We start from the raw sequence: 20,453 nt of genomic DNA on the forward strand, positions 1-20,453 counted from the left end.
GCTATGGAGTGGGTACACAAATCATCAGGACTCAGACTTCTTATTTTATGAAACCACTCACTCCAGGTACCCAAAAATTACCCAGACTCCTCGACTCGTCAGCCCTGGCTACCGCTAAGTACAGTATCTCTCTTAAACAGTATGGATGGTCAATGGGAGGAAAATCATTTTGAGTTAATGCTGGATTATGCTAATTTTATAGGCAGCGAACCAAGAGTGAATTTGATTGGACGATTTTCAACCTGCATAAATCTGCATAAGGGAGGAAAAGAGCCAGGTGACATTTCAGCGTATTGGGTCCGATGTGCTTTTAATCCAGAAAGCATGGCCCTGGTCATAGCGGCTGCACACAAACCTCCTGCTGATAGCTGCCCCATGTATTTCCCCCGGCACCCATCTGTTCACACCCTGCTGTTTGTTTCAAGTGAGATTGGCTTGGTCTACGCACCACGCTTTCAGTAGACCCGATATGATGCTTTCTTTTCCTCCATCACTTCTTTTTTTCCTACGACTTTGGAGAGGAAATGAACTGTAGTGCAGTAACCTATAGAACAGCTATTCTATCTACCACTTCACTTCAATGCACAGTTTAGGTTCATCTATGATCGCTATAAGAATTTGCTGTGTTCATTGATGGGTTTATTTGGACTATACAACACTGGTCTTGGACAGCAGGGGGCTCTATAACATTGATGTGGTTTATTTGTAGCAGTGTTAACACTGATTTGCATATCGCCTTGGGAGGTCTCACTTCATATCCAAGGAGAGCCAGATAAGTCTATGTTGACTATATTGCTTCACCTCCCAACCCAGAACTCTCACCCCCCCCCCCCCCCTAATTTTCTTTACATGCTGCTGCCTCAGAAGCATCTGTTTGGCACAAAGTCTGAGCTGCAAGGGTGGCACAACACTGGCTGCCAGGGGCAGGTGTAATTACACTGGCTACCAGCATGGTACAGCACTGGCAACTCCACAGCAGGTGGTGACATTGCCAGGACGCCCCGCCCACAACACAACATCCGGATTTGGCACATTGGTGGTTCGGGGAGTTGGGCTCAGCAGTAGTAGTATCAGCAGTGGGGTAGGTGGTCATACTGAAACTGGAAATGAGGCAAAAACTGAAAAGTTGGGGTTAAAGAACCCGAAATATGTGAGAGGGTTATGGAGGCTGCTATATTTATTTCCTTTTAAACAATGCAAATTGCCTGGCAGTCCTGATCTTTCATGCATCAGCATGTCTGGATCACACACCTGAAACAAGCATGGAAACAATCCCGTCAGACTTCAGTCTGAAACAGCTGATCTGCATGCTTGTTCAGGGTCTATGGCTTAAAGCATTAGAGGCCGAGGATGAGCAAAATAGCCAGGCAACTGGTATTGCTAAAAAGCAAAATACATATGGTACGGTAGCCTCCATATCCCTCTCACTTCAGATGTCCTTTAGGGTTGGGCAGCAGTGTAGGGAGAGGACACTCAAAAGGGATAGATTTGTAATTGGCAACAGGAAAAGGGTTCGGCTAGGGATTATTTTAAGAAGAGAGGCTTAGGACTGATGTCAAGTGTGGGGTTTAGCTAGGGATATCTTCAAAGGAGGAGGATTTGCATAGAGGGCGGAGATTGGCTTTTTAGCTTGGGGGGGGGGGGGGGGCTTTTGGTGTGTGTGAGACGGAAAGGGGTTCATCATTTTAAAGGGGGACATAGACTGGCCTCAAAAAGGGGGATTAGAGAGAGAGAAATCGGCTAAGGGATCATTTTAAAGGGCGAGGATTGGGCGAGGTAAATGTGTGGAGGTAATTGCTGGCGAAAACAGTCGGGTGACAGAGGCCGGAAACCAAAACTAGCCACGCAGCCAAAATCCAACACTGGTGCGCAAACCACCACTGCCAAATTCACACTTAAAGAGACACTGAAGCGAAACAAATATATGATATAATGAATTGGTTGTGTACTATGAATAATTACTAGAAGATTAGCAGCAAAGAAAATATTCTCATATTTTTATTTTCAGGTATATAGTGTTTTTTCTAACATTGCATCATTCTCTAATATGTGCAGATTACACAACACTCAGCATTCTAAATGATTCTTTCAGAGCAGTCTGTGAACTAATGACCTCTCCTCTAGTAGAGAAAAAGTAAAAAATTAACTAACAGTTGAGATAATAAAAGTCAGAAAACAGCCCTCTCCACGACTTTGAAAGTCATAGAGCTTAATGGCTTTTTTGTATAGAGATAACAACTGGAGTTTCTTAAATCTTCCTGCACTGGAAACAATTAGACTGATGTATCTGCTCTTAATGTTTTATTTCTTAGCTGTACTACACATACAAATCATAATATCATCTTTTTCTTTTTTCACTTCAGTGTCTCTAAGCACCAGATCAACCAGATAGAACTTTACCTTACTGAGCTCAGAACTGCTAAAGAAGATGTAAACCCGTAATATGACTATAAGCAAAGCATCCCCCTAAACAAAACAACTAATAAGTGCAAAGTTATAGCAGACCTGAAGTATCCCACCACCTACACTACCCATTTCAATTTTCACAGCCACATTTGGGGTGCAGTGACTGGTCACTGGAGTGTTTAGCACACTGTATGGATGGGTCTCTACCACAACTGTCACATGATAATGGGGAGTGCACCACAGGAAACAGATGTAAACAAACTTAAAAACTAAAACCTTATATACATACTAGAATAAACTAGTAGTGGAATCACACACCTGAAACAAGCATGCAGCTAATCCAGACAGATTTGAGTCAGAGCACCTGATCTGCTGGCTTTTCAATGGATAAGAGTCGGAGGATCAGCAGGACTGCCAGCCATCTTACTTAAATATGGCAGCCTCCATATCTCACTCACTTTGGGGTTCCCTTTTAAGGGCAACTGAAGTAAGAATATGGAGGCTATCACATTTATTTCCTTTTAAACAATACCAGTTACCTGGCTATCCTGCTGATCCTCTGCCTTAATCCCAATCTACACGATACGATTCTATTTGCGATTCGATTAAATCAGACATGTCCGATCGGGATTCGATGCAATCCGATTTGCCATTGTTTTGCAATGGCAAATCGAACTGAATCGAATCGAATCCCGATCGGACATGTCGGATTTAATAGAATCGTAAATAGAATCGTAATTGAATCGTACAAAGAATCGTATCGTGTAGATTGGGCTTAATACCTTCAACCATAGCCCCTGAACAAGCATGCAGCAGATCAGGTGTTTCTGACATTATTGTCAGAGCTGACAGGATTAGCTGCATGCTTGTTTCTGGTGTGATTCAGACACTACAGCAGCCAAATAGACCAGCAGGGCTGCCAGGCAACTGGTACTGTTTATAAGGAAAATAATATGGCAGCCTCCACATACCTCTCACTTCAGTTGTCCTTTAAACAATGGCAATGAATATGGGTGTAGTTCCATCCTTGCCCCGCCTGCCGCTTCACCATCCCCCCCTCCCCCCCCCCCCCATAGCAACAGTGTGTTTCATTTGGCTGTAGCCTAGAAGCACATCGGTACAGCACTTGTCCCCTGAGCTGATGCCCTATGAGACAGAATCCTGATCTATGCGGGTGAAAGTGGTCGCTCGTGTGCCCGCACCATTAGTAAGCGCTGTGTTAACTTGTATGTGTGGAACGTGGCATCTGCAAACACAAATACCAGCTCCGCATCCAGATTTCCATATCTTATGAATATGGAACAGCCCATATTTGTCGACTGCCTTGTGCAAGCTTTGCTTCACTGTTATATTTGTATTTCTCTTCTAGCTAATATTCGTGCTCCTCTCCCACCCAGATAGCTTGTCTCCAACCAAAAACAATAGGCTCTCTTTGTTCAGCCTGAAGTCAGTGCGGTCTATGACAATCCCAATGCTTCAGTCTCCTCTGAGCTTTCTTAAAGGGAACCTGGAGTATATAGAGGCTGCCATATTTATTTTCTTTTAAACAATACCAGTTGCCTGGCAGCCCTGCTGATCTCTTTGGCTGCTGAAGTGTCTGAATCCCACACCCAAAACAAGCATGCAGCTAATCCAGTCTGACTTCAATCAGAACACCTGATGAGCATGCTTGTTCAGGGTCTATGGCTAAAAGTATTAGAAACAGAGGATCGACAGGACTGCCAGGTGACTGGTATTGCTTTAAAAAAAACAAATATGGCAGCCTCCATATACTACTCGCTGTAACTGCCCGTTAAAGCAGTAGGATCAGCCATACTATTCCAGGGAAAAAAAACACATTTAAGTAGATAAATACTAGATCTTCTTACATAACACATGTATTGTACTGTCCAGGTTTTGATTTCAGTGAATGTTATATAGTAAATGACGAGAATTCTGTTCCTGGTGGGGACCATGTCTTTTGCCCACAGTAAAGGCTAACTCGTGATGTCATTTCTGCCCTTTACTTTTTTTTCTTGTCTCCTCCAATCACTGAGTCATCTCAGCCTTGTTAGTAAACACGAGTGAGTAGGGGGATCAGGTTTCAGATAAGCAGTAGCCAGGGAAATAAAGGGGAGAGGAGGAATATATTATAGATAAAAATAACCCCCAGCATGCAATTCTTTGGCACCGACTACTAAAGAGCCAGTGCTCCTAAGGTATATGATAACTCCAAATCATAACAGCAGAAAATGTTTTAAAAAGTTTTGAATGCAGGATTAGCATCGTTATCACTTAATACACTCAGACCAGTTGCTGTTGAAATTTGATTTTTATGGTGACGATACCGCTTTAAGGGACCATTTCCATTAGAAGCAGCGTTATGCAGTACATAGCCGCATCGCACCACGGATGTCCTGAACCCGATGCACAGCAATGGAACGGTCTCCATTGCGTGCGGAGTGATCCGAGAATCTGCAGCATGCTGCATTCTCACATGGTCAAATCCGCCCGCCGTCCCCTCCATACACTTCCGCTTCGGGAGATGTGGAAGTGATGCGGACGCCAGCGGAAGTGATGCGATGTGGCGAGGTAGCTGCACTCGCATCACTTGTCAGTGGAAACAGGCCCTTATGCTGGACATACACGGCTGGATTTTGATTTTCCCGCTCGATTGATTCCCCGCTCAATTCCGCAGGCGATTCTCTTATCTTCCGCCCGTTTTTCTTATCTTTTCCCATTGTCCTCCATGCAGAATCGAGCGGGGAACTATCGGGCGGGAGATCGGATGTGTTGGGAATTATCCATCGAGCCATCTAAATGACTCAGAATCGAGCCGTGTATTCCCAGCATTGGCCAGTATGTCTTGGCAGCCAGAGGAATTCTGAGCCAGAAATTCCTTTATTTCCCCAACAGCCTCCCCCTCTTAAAATGTGATTTGGTATAGGTGTCTATACATTACTCAATCAAATCGAATCTATCATTTTATGGCCTCGATTGGGCAGGATGGAAAATAACGGTTTATCATAAAAGGATTGGTTAATGTTCCTATGATTTCAATTGACACAGAATACATTTTTGGTTTCAGAGCGTGGAGACATCTTTCAGCTCGATTGTGAAAGAGAATCCCCTCTCCACCGATCAGCATAGCTCCCTCTGTCCCTCTGTCCTCCTCATTTGTCTCTCTTTCAGGACTCGTGTAGCGATCTATGTAAATCTATGTGTTTTTATAACTGAAAAATGTGTTTTCTGGACTCTAAACTTTAAACTTTTTTCTTATGAAATCTTTATGGTATGCATGACTCGGGGGTGTGGTGGGGGTGAGACCAAGGGTGTGGCAGGGGCGTGGCTTAAGTGTCCCTCTTTTTTTATCTGAATAAAGTTGGGAGGTATGCTGAACAATGCATGCTTCTCTGCTTTATAACTGAAGTCCATACCTGTAGTGTGTTTGATGCCCCAACAATTGCTGAGGGTGGCTGTTACTGAGCGGGTGTACAAGGCTACAGGTGGCAGGCAAATTACCACGCTGTGTGAATGATGCTATGTATTCTGTAATCATCTGCAGAACAAGTTAACGCTATACAAGAATAACAAACACACTTCAAAGCCCAACCCCTGCAGAGAGTCCTAGGAGTCAGCACAAGGGCAAGTATTGTCAACACAACCAAAAATATCATGTCAAAGTCCCAGCATTGCAGGGATTCCGCACATACATAAACATAGCCAGGGAAGTCACTGAAAAATTTACTTAACCACTTAAGGACTGCAGTCATAAAACCCCTTAAGGACCAGAGCCTTTTTTTCCATTCGGACCACTGCAGCTTTCACGGTTTATTGCTCAGTCATACAACCTACCACCTAAATGAATTTTACCTCCTTTTCTTGTCACTAATGCAGCTTTCTTTCGGTGCTATTTGATTGCTGCTGCGAGTTTTACTTTTTATTATATTCATCAAAAAAGACATGAATTTTGTCAAAAAAATGACATTTTTAACTTTCTGTGCTGACATTTTTCAAATAAAGTAAAATTTCCTATACATTTGAGCGCGAAAGTTATTCTGCTACGTCTTTGATAAAAAAAAAAACATTCAGTGTATATTTATTGGATTGGGTAAAAGTTATAGCGTTTACAAACTATGGTGCCAAAAGTGAATTTTCCCATTTTCAAGCATCTCTGACTTTTCTGCGCACCTGTCAGGTTTCATGAGGGGCTAAAATTCCAGGATAGTACAAATCCCCCCCAAATGACCCCATTTTGGAAAGAAGACATCCCAAAGTATTCAGTGAGAGGCATGGTGAGTTCATAGAAGATTTTATTTTTTGTCACAAGTTAGCGGAAAATGACACTTTGTAACAAAAAAAAAAAAAAAAAAAAGTTTCCATTTCTTCTAACTTGCGACAAAAAAAAAATGAAATCTGCCACGGACTCACTATGCTACTCTCTGAATACCTTGAAGTGTCTACTTTCCAAAATGGGGTCATTTGTGGGGTGTGTTCACTGTCCTGGCATTTTGGAGGGTGCCTAATTGTAAGCACCCCTGTAAAGCCTAAAGATGCTCATTGGACTTTGGGCCCCTTAGCGCAGTTAGGCTGCAAAAAAGTGCCACACGTGTGGTATTGCCGTACTCAGGAGAAGTAGTATAATGTGTTTTGGGGTGTATTTTTACACATACCCATGCTGGGTGGGAGAAATATCTCCGTAAATGACAATTGTTTTCTTTTTTTTTACACACAATTGTCAATTTATAGAGATATTTCTCCCACTCAGCATGGGTATGTGGAAAAATACACCCCAAAACACATTATACTACTTCTCCTGAGTACGGCGATACCACATGTGTGGCACTTTTTTGCACCCTAACTGCGCTAAGGGGCCCAAAGTCCAATGAGTACCTTTAGGATTTCACAGGTCATTTTGAGAAATTTTGTTTCAAGACTGCTCCTCACGGTTTAGGGCCCCTAAAATGCCAGGACAGTATAGGAATCCCACAAATTACCCCATTTTAGAAAGAAGACACCCCAAGGTAATCCATTAGGAGGATGGTGAGTTCATAGAAGATTTTTTTTTTTTTGTCACAAGTTAGCGGAAATTGATTTGAATTGTTTTTTTTCACAAAGTGTCATTTTCTGCTAACTTGTGACAAAAATAAAATCTTCTATGAACTCACCATACTCCTAACGGAATACCTTGGGGTGTCTTCTTTCTAAAATGGGGTCATTTGTGGGGTTCCTATACTGCCCTGGCATTTTAGGGGCCCTAAACCGTGAGGAGTAGTCTTGAAACCAAATGTCGCAAAATGACCTGTGAAATCCTAAAGGTACTCATTGGACTTTGGGCCCCTTAGCGCACTTAGGGTGCAAAAAAGTGCCACACATGTGGTACCGCTGTACTCAGGAGAAGTAGTATAATGTGTTTTGGGGTGTATTTTTACACATACAGATGCTAGGTGGGAGAAATATCGCTGTAAATGACATTTGATTTTTTTTACACACAATTGTCCATTTACAGAGAGATTTCTCCCACCCAGCATGGGTATGTATAAAAATACACCTCAAAACACATTATACTACTTCTTCTGAGTACGGCGATACCACATGTGTGACACTTTTTTGCAACCTAGGTGCGCTAAGGGGCCTAACGTCCTATTCACAGGTCATTTTGAGGCATTTGGATTCTAGACTACTCCTCACGGTTTAGGGCCCCTAAAATGCCAGGGCAGTATAGGAACCCCACAAGTGACCCCATTTTAGAAAGAAGACACCCCAAGGTATTCCGTTAGGGGTATGGTGAGTTCATAGAAGATTTTTTTTTTGTCACAAGTTAGCGGAAAATGACACTTTGTGAAAAAAAAAAAACAATACATATCAATTTCCGCTAACTTGTGACAAAAAATAAAATCTTCTATGAACTCACCATACTCCTAACGGAATACCTTGGGGTGTCTTCTTTCTAGAATGGGGTCATTTGTGGGGTTCCAATACTGCCCTGGCATTTTAGGGGCCCTAAACCGTGAGGAGTAGTCTTGAACCCAAATGTCTCAAAATGACCTGTGAAATCCTAAAGGTACTCATTGGACTTTGGGCCCCTTAGCACAGTTAGGCTGCAAAAAAGTGTCACACATGTGGTATCGCCGTACTCAGAAGAAGTAGTATAATGTGTTTTGTGGTGTATTTTTACATATAACCATGCTGGGTGGGAGAAATATCTCTGTAAATGACACATTTTTGATTTTTTTTACACACAATTGTCCATTTACAGAGAGATTTCTCCCACCCAGCATGGGTATGTGTAAAAATACACCACAAAACACATTATACTACTTCTCCTGAGTATGGCGATACTACATGTGTGACACTTTTTTGCAGCCTAGGTGCGCTAAGGGGCCCAACGTCCTATTCACAGGTCATTTTGAGGCATTTGTTTTCTAGACTACTCCCTACGGTTTAGGGCCCCTAAAATGCCAGGGCAGTATAGGAACCCCACAAGTGACCCCATTTTAGAAAGACGACACCCCAAGGTATTCCGTTAGGGGTATGGTGAGTTCATAGAAGATTTTATTTTTTGTCACAAGTTAGTGAAAAATGACACTTTGTGAAAAAAACAATAAAAATCCAATTTCCGCTAACTTTTGACAAAAAATAAAATCTTCTATGAACTCATCATACACCTAACAGAATACCTTGGGGTGTCTTCTTTCTAAAATGGGGTCACTTGTGGGGTTCCTATACTGCCCTGGCATTTTACGGGCCCAAAACTGTGAGTAGTCTGGAAACCAAATTTCTCAAAATGACTGTTCAGGGGTATAAGCATCTGCAAATTTTGATGACAGGTGGTCTATGAGGGGGCAAATTTTGTGGAAACGGTCATAAGCAGGGTGGCCTCTTAGATGACAGGATGAATTGGGCCTGATCTGATGGATAGGAGTGCTAGGGGGGTGACAGGAGGTGATTGATGGGTGTCTCAGGGGGCGGTTAGAGGGGAAAATAGATGCAATCAATGCACTGGGGAGGTGATCGGAAGGGGGTCTGAGGGGGATCTGAGGGTTTGGCCGAGTGATCAGGAGCCCACACGGGGCAAATTAGGGCCTGATCTGATGGGTAGGTGTGCTAGGGGGTGACAGGAGGTGATTTATGGGTGTCTCAAGGTGTGATTAGAGGGGGGAAATAGATGCAAGCAATGCACTAGCGAGGTGATCAGGGCTGGGGTCTGAGGGCGTTCTGAGGTGTGGGCGGGTGATTGGGTGCCCGCAAGGGGCAGATTAGGGTCTAATCTGATGGGTAACAGTGACAGGTGGTGATAGGGGGTGATTGATGGGTAATTAGTGGGTGTTTAGAGGAGAGAAGAGATGTAAACACTGCACTTGGGAGGTGATCTGATGTCGGATCTGCGGGCGATCTATTGGTGTGGGTGGGTGATCAGATTGCCCGCAAGGGGCAGGTTAGGGGCTGATTGATGGGTGGCAGTGACAGGGGGTGATTGATGGGTGGCAGTGACAGGGGGTGATTGATGGGTGATTGACAGGTGATCAGTGGGTTATTACAGGGAATAAGAGATGTAAATATTGCACTGGCGAATTGATAAGGGGGGGGGGGTCTGAGGGCAATCTGAGCGTGTGGGTGGGTGATTGGGTGCCCGCAAGGGGCAGATTAGGGTCTAATCTGATGGGTAACAGTGACAGGTGGTGATAGGGGGTGATTGATGGGTAATTAGTGGGTGTTTAGAGGAGAGAATAGATGTAAACGATGGATTTGGGAGGTGATCTGATGTCGGATCTGCGGGCGATTTATTGGTGTGGGTGGGTGATCAGATTGCCCGCAAGGGGCAGGTTAGGGGCTGATTGATGGGTGGCAGTGACAGGGGGTGATTGATGGGTGGCAGTGACAGGGGGTGATTGACAGGTGATCAGTGGGTTATTACAGGGAAGAACGGATGTAAATAATGCACTGGCGAATCGATAAGGGCGGGGGTTGAGGGCAATCTGAGCGTGTGGGCGGGCGATTGGGTGCCCGCAAGGGTCTAATCTGATGGGTAACAGTGACAGGTGGTGATAGGGGGTGATTGATGGGTGATTGATGGGTAATTAGTGGGTGTTTAGAGGAGAGAATAGATGTAAACGATGGATTTGGGAGGTGATCTGATGTCGGATCTGCGGGCGATCTATTGGTGTGGGTGGGTAATCAGATTGCCCGCAAGGGGCAGGTTAGGGGCTGATTGATGGGTGGCAGTGACAGGGGGTGATTGACGGGTGATTGACGGGTGATTGACAGGTGATCAGGGGGGATAGATGCATACAGTACACAGGGGGGGGGGGGAGGGTCTGGGGGGGTCTGGGGAGAATCTGAGGGGTGGGGGGGTGATCAGGAGGGAGCAGGGGGCAGTTTAGGGACTAAAAAAAAAAATAGCGTTGACAGATAGTGACAGGGAGTGATTGATGGGTGATTAGGGGGGTGATTGTGTGCAAATGGTGGTCTGGGGGGTGGGCAGGGGGGGGTCTGAGGGGTACTGTGGGCGATCAGGGGGCAGGGGGGGGCAAATCAGTGTGTTTGGGTGCAGACTAGGGTGGCTGCAGCCTGCCCTGGTGGTCCCTCGGACACTGGGACCACCAGGGCAGGAGGCAGCCTGTATAATACACTTTGTAAACATTACAAAGCGTATTATACGCTTCCTATCCGGCGATCGTCGGGTTAACAACCCGCCGGCGCTTCCGATTGGCCGGCGGGTTGACGTCGCGGGTGGGCGGAGCCTATTGCCGGTGGATGCGCGCGCATCCCAGCGCGCGATCCCCGGCCAGAGAGTGCCCCAGGACCTGACGCCAATCTGCGTTACGTGGTCCTGGGGCTGCCACTTTGCCGCCGCCAATATGAAGTAGGCGGTCGGCAAGTGGTTAAAGAGAATCTGTATTGTTAAAATCGCACAAAAGTAAACATACCAGTGCGTTAGGGGACATCTCCTATTCCCCTCTGTCACAATTTCGCCGCTCCCCGCCGCATTAAAAGTGGTTAAAAACAGTTTTAAAAAGTCTGTTTATAAACAAACAAAATGGCCACCAAAACAGGAAGTAGGTTGATGTACAGTATGTCCACACATAGAAAATACATCCATACATAAGCAGGCTGTATACAGCATTCCTTTTGAATCTCAAGAGATCATTTGTGTGTTTCTTTCCCCCCTGAGAGGGGAGTGCATAGCAGAACCACAACACTGAAGAACTTGGCAGCCTTCCAGACACAGGCTGACAAGTCTGACAAGGGAAAGATACATTGATTTATTACAGAGATGGTGATAGTAGAACGTGCTGCAGTAAGCCAGAACATATTAGAATAGCTTTTGGAACTTGTAGGATGATAAAAAACAGGAATGCAATTTTTGTTACGGAGTCTCTTTAAAGAGTTGCTCCACTGCAGTACAAGATTTTATATGACTAACCAACATTTTACAATTACAAGTTCAGACATCTCAATGGAATTCAGCTTTGTGTGTTGTCTCACTGGTTCCTAAAGAAGAACCATTGCGAAAATCTTAAAATTTAAAACACATACAAGTAAGAAGTACATTTCTTCCAGAGTAAAATGAGCCATAAATTACTTTTCTCCTATGTTGCTGTCACTTACAGCAGGTAGTAGAAATCTGACATTACCGACAGGTTTTGGGCTAGTCCATCTCTTCATGGGGGATTTTCAGCATGGCCTTTATTCTTTATAAAGACATTTCCTGAAAATGATTCATACAAAGGTGCTGGCCAGCCTCCCTGCTCGCTGCACACTACTTTGTCAGTTGGACAGAGCAACTGTCATTCACTAAGTGCTTTTAAAAACAAAGAAAACCCTGAGAACCCCCCTATGAGAAGATGGGCTAGTCCAAAATCTGTCGGTAATGTCAGATTTCTAATACTTACTGTAAGTGACAGCAACATAGGAAAAAAGTAATTTATGGCTCATTTTACTCTAGGAGAAATGTACTTATTTGTATGTGTTTTAAAGTCTAAGATTTTGGCGACCGTTCCTCTTAAAGGTGGCCATATATGTGTCTGTATCTGCCACCAGATCGATCCAATTCTGATTGAATCTAATCAAGAGAGAGATCTATAGCTGCCCACACACTGCAGACAGATTGCAGTGTGAAACCTACTGGAAATCTTAGTGCTGCCACCTCCTTCCAGGAGCCCCCCCCCCCCCCCTCCCTAAGTGAATGCATACAAAACTCCATATCTCTGATGAACTCTCAATGACATAGGCAAACCCCTGCAAGGAGTATGATCTGCTCTTGGATCCATTTTTTGTAAAAGAGAGATAAGACTATTTTACAAAACAACCAGTTATACAACTACAGTAGAGTCTTGGTTATCCGCAACGCAACTACCTGTCAAGTCTCACCTAACCGACACAAAAGGCTGGGAATATTGACAGGGGAGAACATCAACTCATGTACCAATTGTTGGGCTCTGCTGGACTCCAAGGTCTCCCCAAGGCTCTTCCACCTCTCCTCTGCCCAGTAATGTGCACCATTGGAGGCCGGGTTAAAAGCTTAGTTACAACTGGCATGCCTATCGGCTGAATTCTGAGGGGACAGGAAGCAAGCTTTACTGCAGTGAGAAGAACATTTGGCCAATGAAAGAGACATATCCTGCGCAGCACTTTGCTTCTAAAGGCTATTTATATTCACCCGTCATCATTGCTGCTAAAATCTGCCTTCTTCGGTGTGGGGTTTACAGGGGAGCCTCTAGGCATAGGCAGTACAGGCCATTGCCTGGAGTGCCATTGGTCCTGGGGGCGCCATGTTGCTTGATTAAGCCTCGCCCCTGGACAAAGCCCTGCCCCCTGACTAAGCCCCACCCCCACGTGAGTTCTGTTACTTGCTTCTGCTGCATCTGCTTAGTATAAGTTGCAGGCAGAGCTGCCACTGTGTCCCTCTGTGCCTTCTACATCCCTCCCCCCCCCCCCCCCCTTTGTGCCTCCTTCTGTCCCTTTTGTGCCTCCTTCAGTCCCTTGTGCCCTGTCTGACCCCCTGTTTATCTTTCTGTCTCCCTTTATGCCTCCTGTCTCCCTTTGTGCCTCCTTCTGTCTCCATGTGCGTTCTTCAGTCCCCCTGTGCCACCTCTCCATCCTTCTGTCCCCCTGTGCCTCCTTATGTCCCCTTGTGCCTTTCTTTGTCCCCCTGTGCTACCCCTGCCCCCCATTACTCCTTCATTTCTACTCTGCTTCCTTCTGTCCTCGTGCCTTCTTCTGTCTCCCTTTGTGCCTCATTCTGTCTCCATGTGCCTCTTCAGTCTCCATGTGCTACCTCTACCCGCTGCGCCTTCCTCTGTACCCCTGTGCCCCTTTGTGCCTTCTTCTGTCTCCCTGTGGCTCTGTCTGTCCCCCTCTGCCTCCCTGTGCCTCCTTACACCCCCCTCTGCCTTTTTCTGTCATTCTTTTTTGCCTCCTTCTATCCCCCTTTGTGCATCCTTCTGTTCACCTTTGTGACTCCTACTGTCTCCCTGTGCCTCCCTTTGTGCTTTTTTCTGTCCCCCATTGTGCCTCCTTCTGCCCCCCTTTGTGCCTCCTTCTGTCCCTGTGCCTCCTTCTGTCCTTTTTGGTGCCTCCTTCTGGCCCTCATGCCTTCTTCTGTCCCCCTGTACCGCCAGCTGCCCCTCTGTGTACCTTCTGGCCTCCTGTGCCTCCTTTGTGTCTCATTCTGTCCTCCTTTCTGACTTCTTCTGACCCTCATGCCTTCTTCTGTCCCCCTGTGCCTCCCTATGTCACCTTGTGTGCCTTATTCAGTCCCCATGTGCCTCCTTCTGTCCCTCCTTTGTGCTTTTTTCTGTCCCCCTTTGTGCCTCATGAAAGTGGAGCCCTGCCTATGTGTATTTTGTGGTGAAACGCTGCCCACATTACGTGTATTTTGTAGTGAAACGCTGCCGCCTTTACGTGTATTTTTCAGGTGAAACGCTGCTGCAATAAAAGTAAATTCTTGTGAAACACTGGCACATTATGATTATTTTCTGGTGAAACATTGCCACATTACGATTATTTTCTAGTGAAACGTTGCTGCATTACGATTATTTTCGGGGGGAAGGGTGGGGGGCGCCACAGATTTTCTCGCCTGGAGTGGCAAAATAGCTAGAGGCACCCCTGGGGGTTTAGCTGAACTTTGAATCGCCAATCTATAGGAAAGACTGATGGGGACTTGAGACGTGGCCCTTGGCAAAGATGAATATAGGGAGTATAATGCTAAAATGTGAACGAATGTGTATCACACAGAACACAAACGAAAAAAAACTGCTGGTAATGTACCAGGGGGTCAACCAGTCCACACCTCGAACAAGTGAGGTGTAATGCCTAACACGATACAATTTTCTTGCCAGATCGATTATATCCAACCTGTAGAAGTGAATGGAAAAATCGATCAAAATCATATCGGACAGGTTGGATATAATCAATCCGGCAAGAAATCTAACAGAAGATTGTATCGTGTGTACCTAGCATAAAGAGTTGGAGAAAGGCCTTTATCAAGTGATGATAGCACAAGGTTTCAGTCTAGTGGTGGCCTTTATCAAGTGCTGATAACACAACATTTCGGCCTAGTAGTGACCTGTATCAAGTGCTGATAACTCAGCAGTTCGGCCTGGTGGTAACCTTTATCAAGTGTTGATAGAACAACATTTCAGCCTAGTGGTGACCTTTATCAAGTGCTGATAACACAACATTTCGGCCTGGTGGTAACCTTTATCAAGTGTTGATAGAACAACATTTCAGCCTAGTGGTGACCTTTATCAAGTGCTGATAACACAACATTTCGGCTTAGTGGTGACCTTTATCAAGTGCTGATATCACAACATTTCAGCTTAGTGGTGGCCTTTATCAAGTGCTGACAGCACTTGGTAAAGTCCACCCATAGGCCAAAATGTTGTGCGATTTTCTGCTATTTAGCAATAAATCAAAAGCTTGAATTACTGAAATCCAGGTGGAAATCCAGTCGCTTTTCTTTTATTGCATTGCACACAGAACACCCTTAAATCCATGATCTGAAGGTACAGTGTGTCCAGTGGTGCCCAAGTCGTTACAAGCTCAACTCATAGGTTGGTAAAATACATTTAACACTACAATATCTGCTTTATCAGAAGTTCAACTAACCTGCTTTACCCTTAATAACTCATCATCAGAAGCATGAAGTTAGAAAAACATCACAACTTATACAAGTATTCAGCAAACCACAAAGAGCAACCACCTCCTGAATAGACCTTGCCCGTGATGCCCATTCCTGGGCTACCAGACAACCAGCTAAAGGAATCCACTACTTCTGACTCGCAACGTGATGTGGAACCGCAATAGTCACCTATATAGACCTACCTCCTTCTGATCCAGCTGCAGAGAAGACTTGATGAGGTCCCGCAGGGCCGTGAGCTGCTTCTTCTCTTCATCCTGTGTCTGCTTTATCTGAGAAGAAACAGACTTTCACAATGTGTCCAACAAAATCTCCAAATGGCCGTTGTGTAGAATGGGAAGATGAAGACAGCATGGAAAGCAAAGAGGAAGACAGCATGGAAAGCAAAGAGGAGGACAGCATGGAAAGAAAAGGGGAATACAGCATGGAAAGCAAAGAGGAGGTCAGTGAGGAAAGGAAAGGGAAGGACAGCACAGAAAGAAAAGAGAAGGGCAGCGAGGAAAGGAAAGGGAAGGACAGTGTAGAAGAGAAAGACAGCATGGAAAGGACGATGACAGCATGGAAAGGAAAGGACGATGACAGCATGGAAAGGAAAGGACGACGACAGCGAGGAAAGGGAAGGACAGCACAGAAAGGAAAGAGGCGGACAGCGAGGAAAGGAAATAGGAGGACAGCGAGGAAAGAAAAAGAGGACAGCGAGGAAAGAGGAGGACAGCGAGGAAAGGAAAGAGGAGGACAGCGAGGAAAGGAAAGAGGAGGACAGCGAGGAAAGAGGAGGACAGCGAGGAAAGAGGAGGACAGCGAGGAAAGGAAAGAGGAGGACAGCGAGGAAAGGAAAGAGGAGGACAGCGAGGAAAGGAAAGAGGAGGACAGCGAGGAAAGGAAAGAGGAGGACAGCGAGGAAAGGAAAGAGGAGGACAGCGAGGAAAGGAAAGAGGAGGACAGCGAGGAAAGGAAAGAGGAGGACAGCGAGGAAAGGAAAGAGGAGGACAGCGAGGAAAGAGGACAGCGAGGAAAGGAAAGAGGAGGACAGCGAGGAAAGGAAAGAGGAGGACAGCGAGGAAAGAGGAGGACAGCGAGGAAAGAGGAGGACAGCGAGGAAAGGAAAGAGGACAGTACTACATAAATTTTACCCTACTGTGTCTGCTGACTGCTTCCGTTCTTGTGGAACTATGGGCACGCTAGTACACGTTTTTTGGGAATGCCCCAAGGTCAAAAGATTTTGGGAGAACTGGAAGACTATGGCCCATGAGGTGTTTGGACTCCCGATTTCCTTAACTGCCTCCCAAGCTCTCTTGTATACCCCTAATGAGGATGTACCTGGCTCCCATCGTACATTGTATAGATATATGCTCCTTGCTGCTCAGTGGCGTATTGCCTTCCAATGGAAATCCCCCACTCTTGACTTCTCTTTGGTACCACAGAGGCTTGATAGGATTATGCTTATGGATAGGGTGTATTACTTTAGCTTTGAGAATCTTGCCAGATTTTATTCTATTTGGGCAAATTGGAAAACCTATAGACAACTTAGTGAACCTAGTTGATTTTCCATATTATATGAGAACTATACTTCCTGGACATTTTAGATATTACCATTTCCTTTTTTTTGTGTGGTCTTTATGACCTAGCTGCTTTTCAGGTAAAGTGACACATGCCATTCCATAAGCCAACGATTCGTTTCGGGGCCCCGTGGGGTCCCCTTTGTCAAGGCAACAAAACACAGGATGTCACGTCACCATTCTGTGTTTTGTTGCCTTGACAAAGGGGACCCCACGGGGCCCCGAAACGAATCGTTGGCTTATGGAATGGCATGTGTCACTTTATTTGAATTAAAACAGTGAACTTGGTTCATACAGAGTGTCCGGATTAATTGGATTTTTTTGCATGGAATTACTAATCCAGCACCTCTATGGTGGTGTGCAATTCTTCATCAGACTTGTAGCTGCTTTTCAGGACCCACATGATACCCTGATTGTTCTGTTTAGTTCTGTTTTTCTTTTCTTTTGTGCTTCTCACTTTCTCTTTAACACAGGTTGGTAATATTCAACGCATTTCGGTGGACTTCTTATCATTGTACTCCCTGGAATCTCAGTAGAATTTGGTTATGAAAATACTCAAAAACTTTAAAAGGACATAAGTGACTCCTCACATTATATAAGTCAGCAGCTAGCTTCTCAATGTACTGTTTCAGCTTATCCGCAGTCTTCAGACCATCTTGGAAGAAACTGAGATAAAAAAAAAAAAAAAATTATTGGAGACAAATAATAGCAGTGCTGAACAGAACAGCAATTCCACTCACACAACTAAAAGCATAGTAGCTACACATTGAAGCTCATTCACTATCAGTACAGGTACAGAGTAATTACATGAAGCACATTTGAAGTGAGGGAAATAGGTTGGCTGACATTTAATTCCTTTTTTGTAACAATGCACATAGAACCCGATGCAATTTGCCATTTTCTTCTCTTAGGTGATATTTCCACATTATTAATGAAATGCCACCAGCAAGCAAGAAAATACTCTGAATATTTTTGACAGTATCTCTTCACCTACTTTTTGGTACTTTTTAAATTGCAGAGTGCAAAGATTATTTATGACTAAAGATACAAAATTATTATATCATTGGATCGGGCCCAATTCCTGGCTGTGCTGCTGATCCACTGCTTCTAATGCTCTTTGGCCTAGTGCACACCAGAGCGTTTCGGCTGCGGTTTGCGATCCGCTTGCGGGAGCGGATCCGCTTGGGTAATGTATTTCAATGGGCTGGTGCACACCAGAGCGTTTCTGCTGCGTTTTGCTATCTGCTTGCGGGAGCGGATCCGCTTGGGTAATGTATTTCAATGGGCTGGTGCACACCAGAGCGTTTCGGCTGCGTTTTGCGATCTGCTTGCGGGAGCGGATCCGCTTGGGTAATGTATTTCAATGGGCTGGTGCACACCAGAGCGTTTCGGCTGCGGTTTGCGATCCGCTTGCGGGTGAAGATCCACTTGGGTAATGTATTTCAATGGGCTGGTACACACCAGAGCGGGAAGCGTTTTGCAGAAACGCATACTCCCGGGCTGCTGCAGATTTTGGATTGCGGATGCGTTTTTGCCTCAATGTTAAGTATAGGAAAACCGCAAACCGCTCTGAAAAACGGCCCTGCAGAACGGTTTTGCAGGCGGTTTTTGTTACAGTAGCTGTTCAGTAACAGCTTTACTGTAACAATACATGAAATCTACTACACCAAAACCGCTACACAAAACCGCAAAATGCTAGCTGAAACGCTACAGAAAAATAAGAAAAAGCATTTCAAAATCTGCTAGCATTTTGCGGATCTGCTAGCGGTTTTTGGTGTGCAGCGGGCCTTAGTCATAGACCCTGCACAAGAATGCATGTTTGATGCTCCAACCCAATTAGCCACATGCTTGTTTCAGGGTTGTGATTCAGACAATACGGATGGCAGAAAGATCAGCAGGGCTGCCAAGCAACTAGTATGGTTTAACCACTTGAGGACCGTAGGCTTACACCCCCTAGTGACCAGGTTATTTTTTTGCGCAATTAAGGCCACTGCAGCTTTAAAGAGAACCTGAGGTGTGTTTAAAGAATGTTATCTGCATACAGAGGCTGGATCTGCCTATACAGCCCAGCCTCTGTTGCTATCCCAAACCCCCCTAAGGTCCCCCTGCACTCTGCAATCCCTCATAACTCACAGCCACGCTGCTGACAAACAGCTTGTTAGAGCTGGCTGTGTTTATCTCTATAGTGTCAGTCTGCTGCTCTCCCCGCCTCCTGCAGAACTCTGGTCCCCGCCTGCATCCCTTCCCTCCCTGCTGATTGGAGGGAAGGGACGGGGGCAGGGACCGGAGCTATGCGGGGGAGCAGCTGAGACTGACACTACAGATGTAAACAGCCTCACAGCACGGCTGTGATTTATGAGGGATTGCAGAGTGCTGGGGGACCTTAGGGGGGTTTGGGATAGCAACAGAGGCTGGGCTGTATAGGCAGATTCAGCCTCTGTATGCAGATAACATTCTTTAAACACACCTCGGGTTCTCTTTAAGGCCTCGCTGCAGGGCCATGCAACTCTTCCCCCCCCCCTCCCACTTTTCTGCCCAACAGAGATTTCTGGTGGTGGGCTCTGATTGCTCCCAGGATTGTTTATTGTTTACATTTTTTTTTAATAGATATACTTTTTTTTAATTATTATTTTCCTATCCTTCCCCCCTGCCAGCCTATGACAGCGGATCGCTCCAGTCTCCTCCAGAGGGGCAGCCTTGTCACATGGCTGTCCCCAGTACAGCACTGCCGTGGATCGCAGCGCTGTACACACTAATTGGGCGCCGGTTTCGCTGTCTTACAATCAGGCAGAGCTCCGACATCCAAGCGGAGATGCACGCTTTGGCGTGCGCAATCTCCTGCAAATCCCCGCCCCAGGACTTGACGCTAATTGGCATTAGGCAGTCCTGGGGTTGCCACCACGTTCACACTCATTGGCGTGACGCGCTTGTAGGAGGGTTAAAAGAAAATACACATGGCAGCCATATGCCTCTCACTTCAGGTGTCCTTTTAGGCTGCTTTCACAGTGAGACGTTACAGGCGCACGTCAGTGCAGCCTGTAACGCTCCCCAACGCACTGCAATGGGCTGTTCACAGTGCCCACGTTGCATAACATTGTAACGCTGCGGGGAAGGAGGAAGAGGAAGAAAGGGTCGGCACTACAGTACACTAGGCATATAGGAGGGATCTTCGGCAGGAGCTTCAGCCTCTACACACGGAGACAGCGTGCTCTGGCTTGTGGATAGAATCAATTGAAGGCAGGTAGAGAAATGCAGAAAAGTCGGCACTGCTGGTACTTCGTACATTTATTCTTCACAAGTGGCAAACATCATATGGATACATGCATGAAAAAAAGTATTGGACATACCATATTGTTGGAGGCTGT

The 20,453-nt window shown here is 45.6% G+C and overlaps 1 protein-coding gene across 1 annotated transcript in view; it reads right to left on the reverse strand.

Annotated features, from left to right (window-relative positions):
• ASAP1 (ArfGAP with SH3 domain, ankyrin repeat and PH domain 1) overlaps positions 1 to 20,453 on the reverse strand; it is a 187,288-nt gene that overhangs the window by 88,077 nt on the left and 78,758 nt on the right. The window contains exons 11-12 of the mRNA XM_068238413.1: positions 17,679 to 17,754; positions 15,715 to 15,801 (exon numbers count right to left, since the gene is read on the reverse strand). Coding sequence (XP_068094514.1) covers positions 15,715 to 15,801; positions 17,679 to 17,754 — 163 coding nt within the window. The remainder of the gene's footprint in view (positions 1 to 15,714; positions 15,802 to 17,678; positions 17,755 to 20,453) is intronic.

This window comes from Hyperolius riggenbachi, chromosome 5 (genome assembly GCF_040937935.1).
Source record: "Hyperolius riggenbachi isolate aHypRig1 chromosome 5, aHypRig1.pri, whole genome shotgun sequence".
NCBI classification, from domain to species: domain Eukaryota; kingdom Metazoa; phylum Chordata; class Amphibia; order Anura; family Hyperoliidae; genus Hyperolius; species Hyperolius riggenbachi.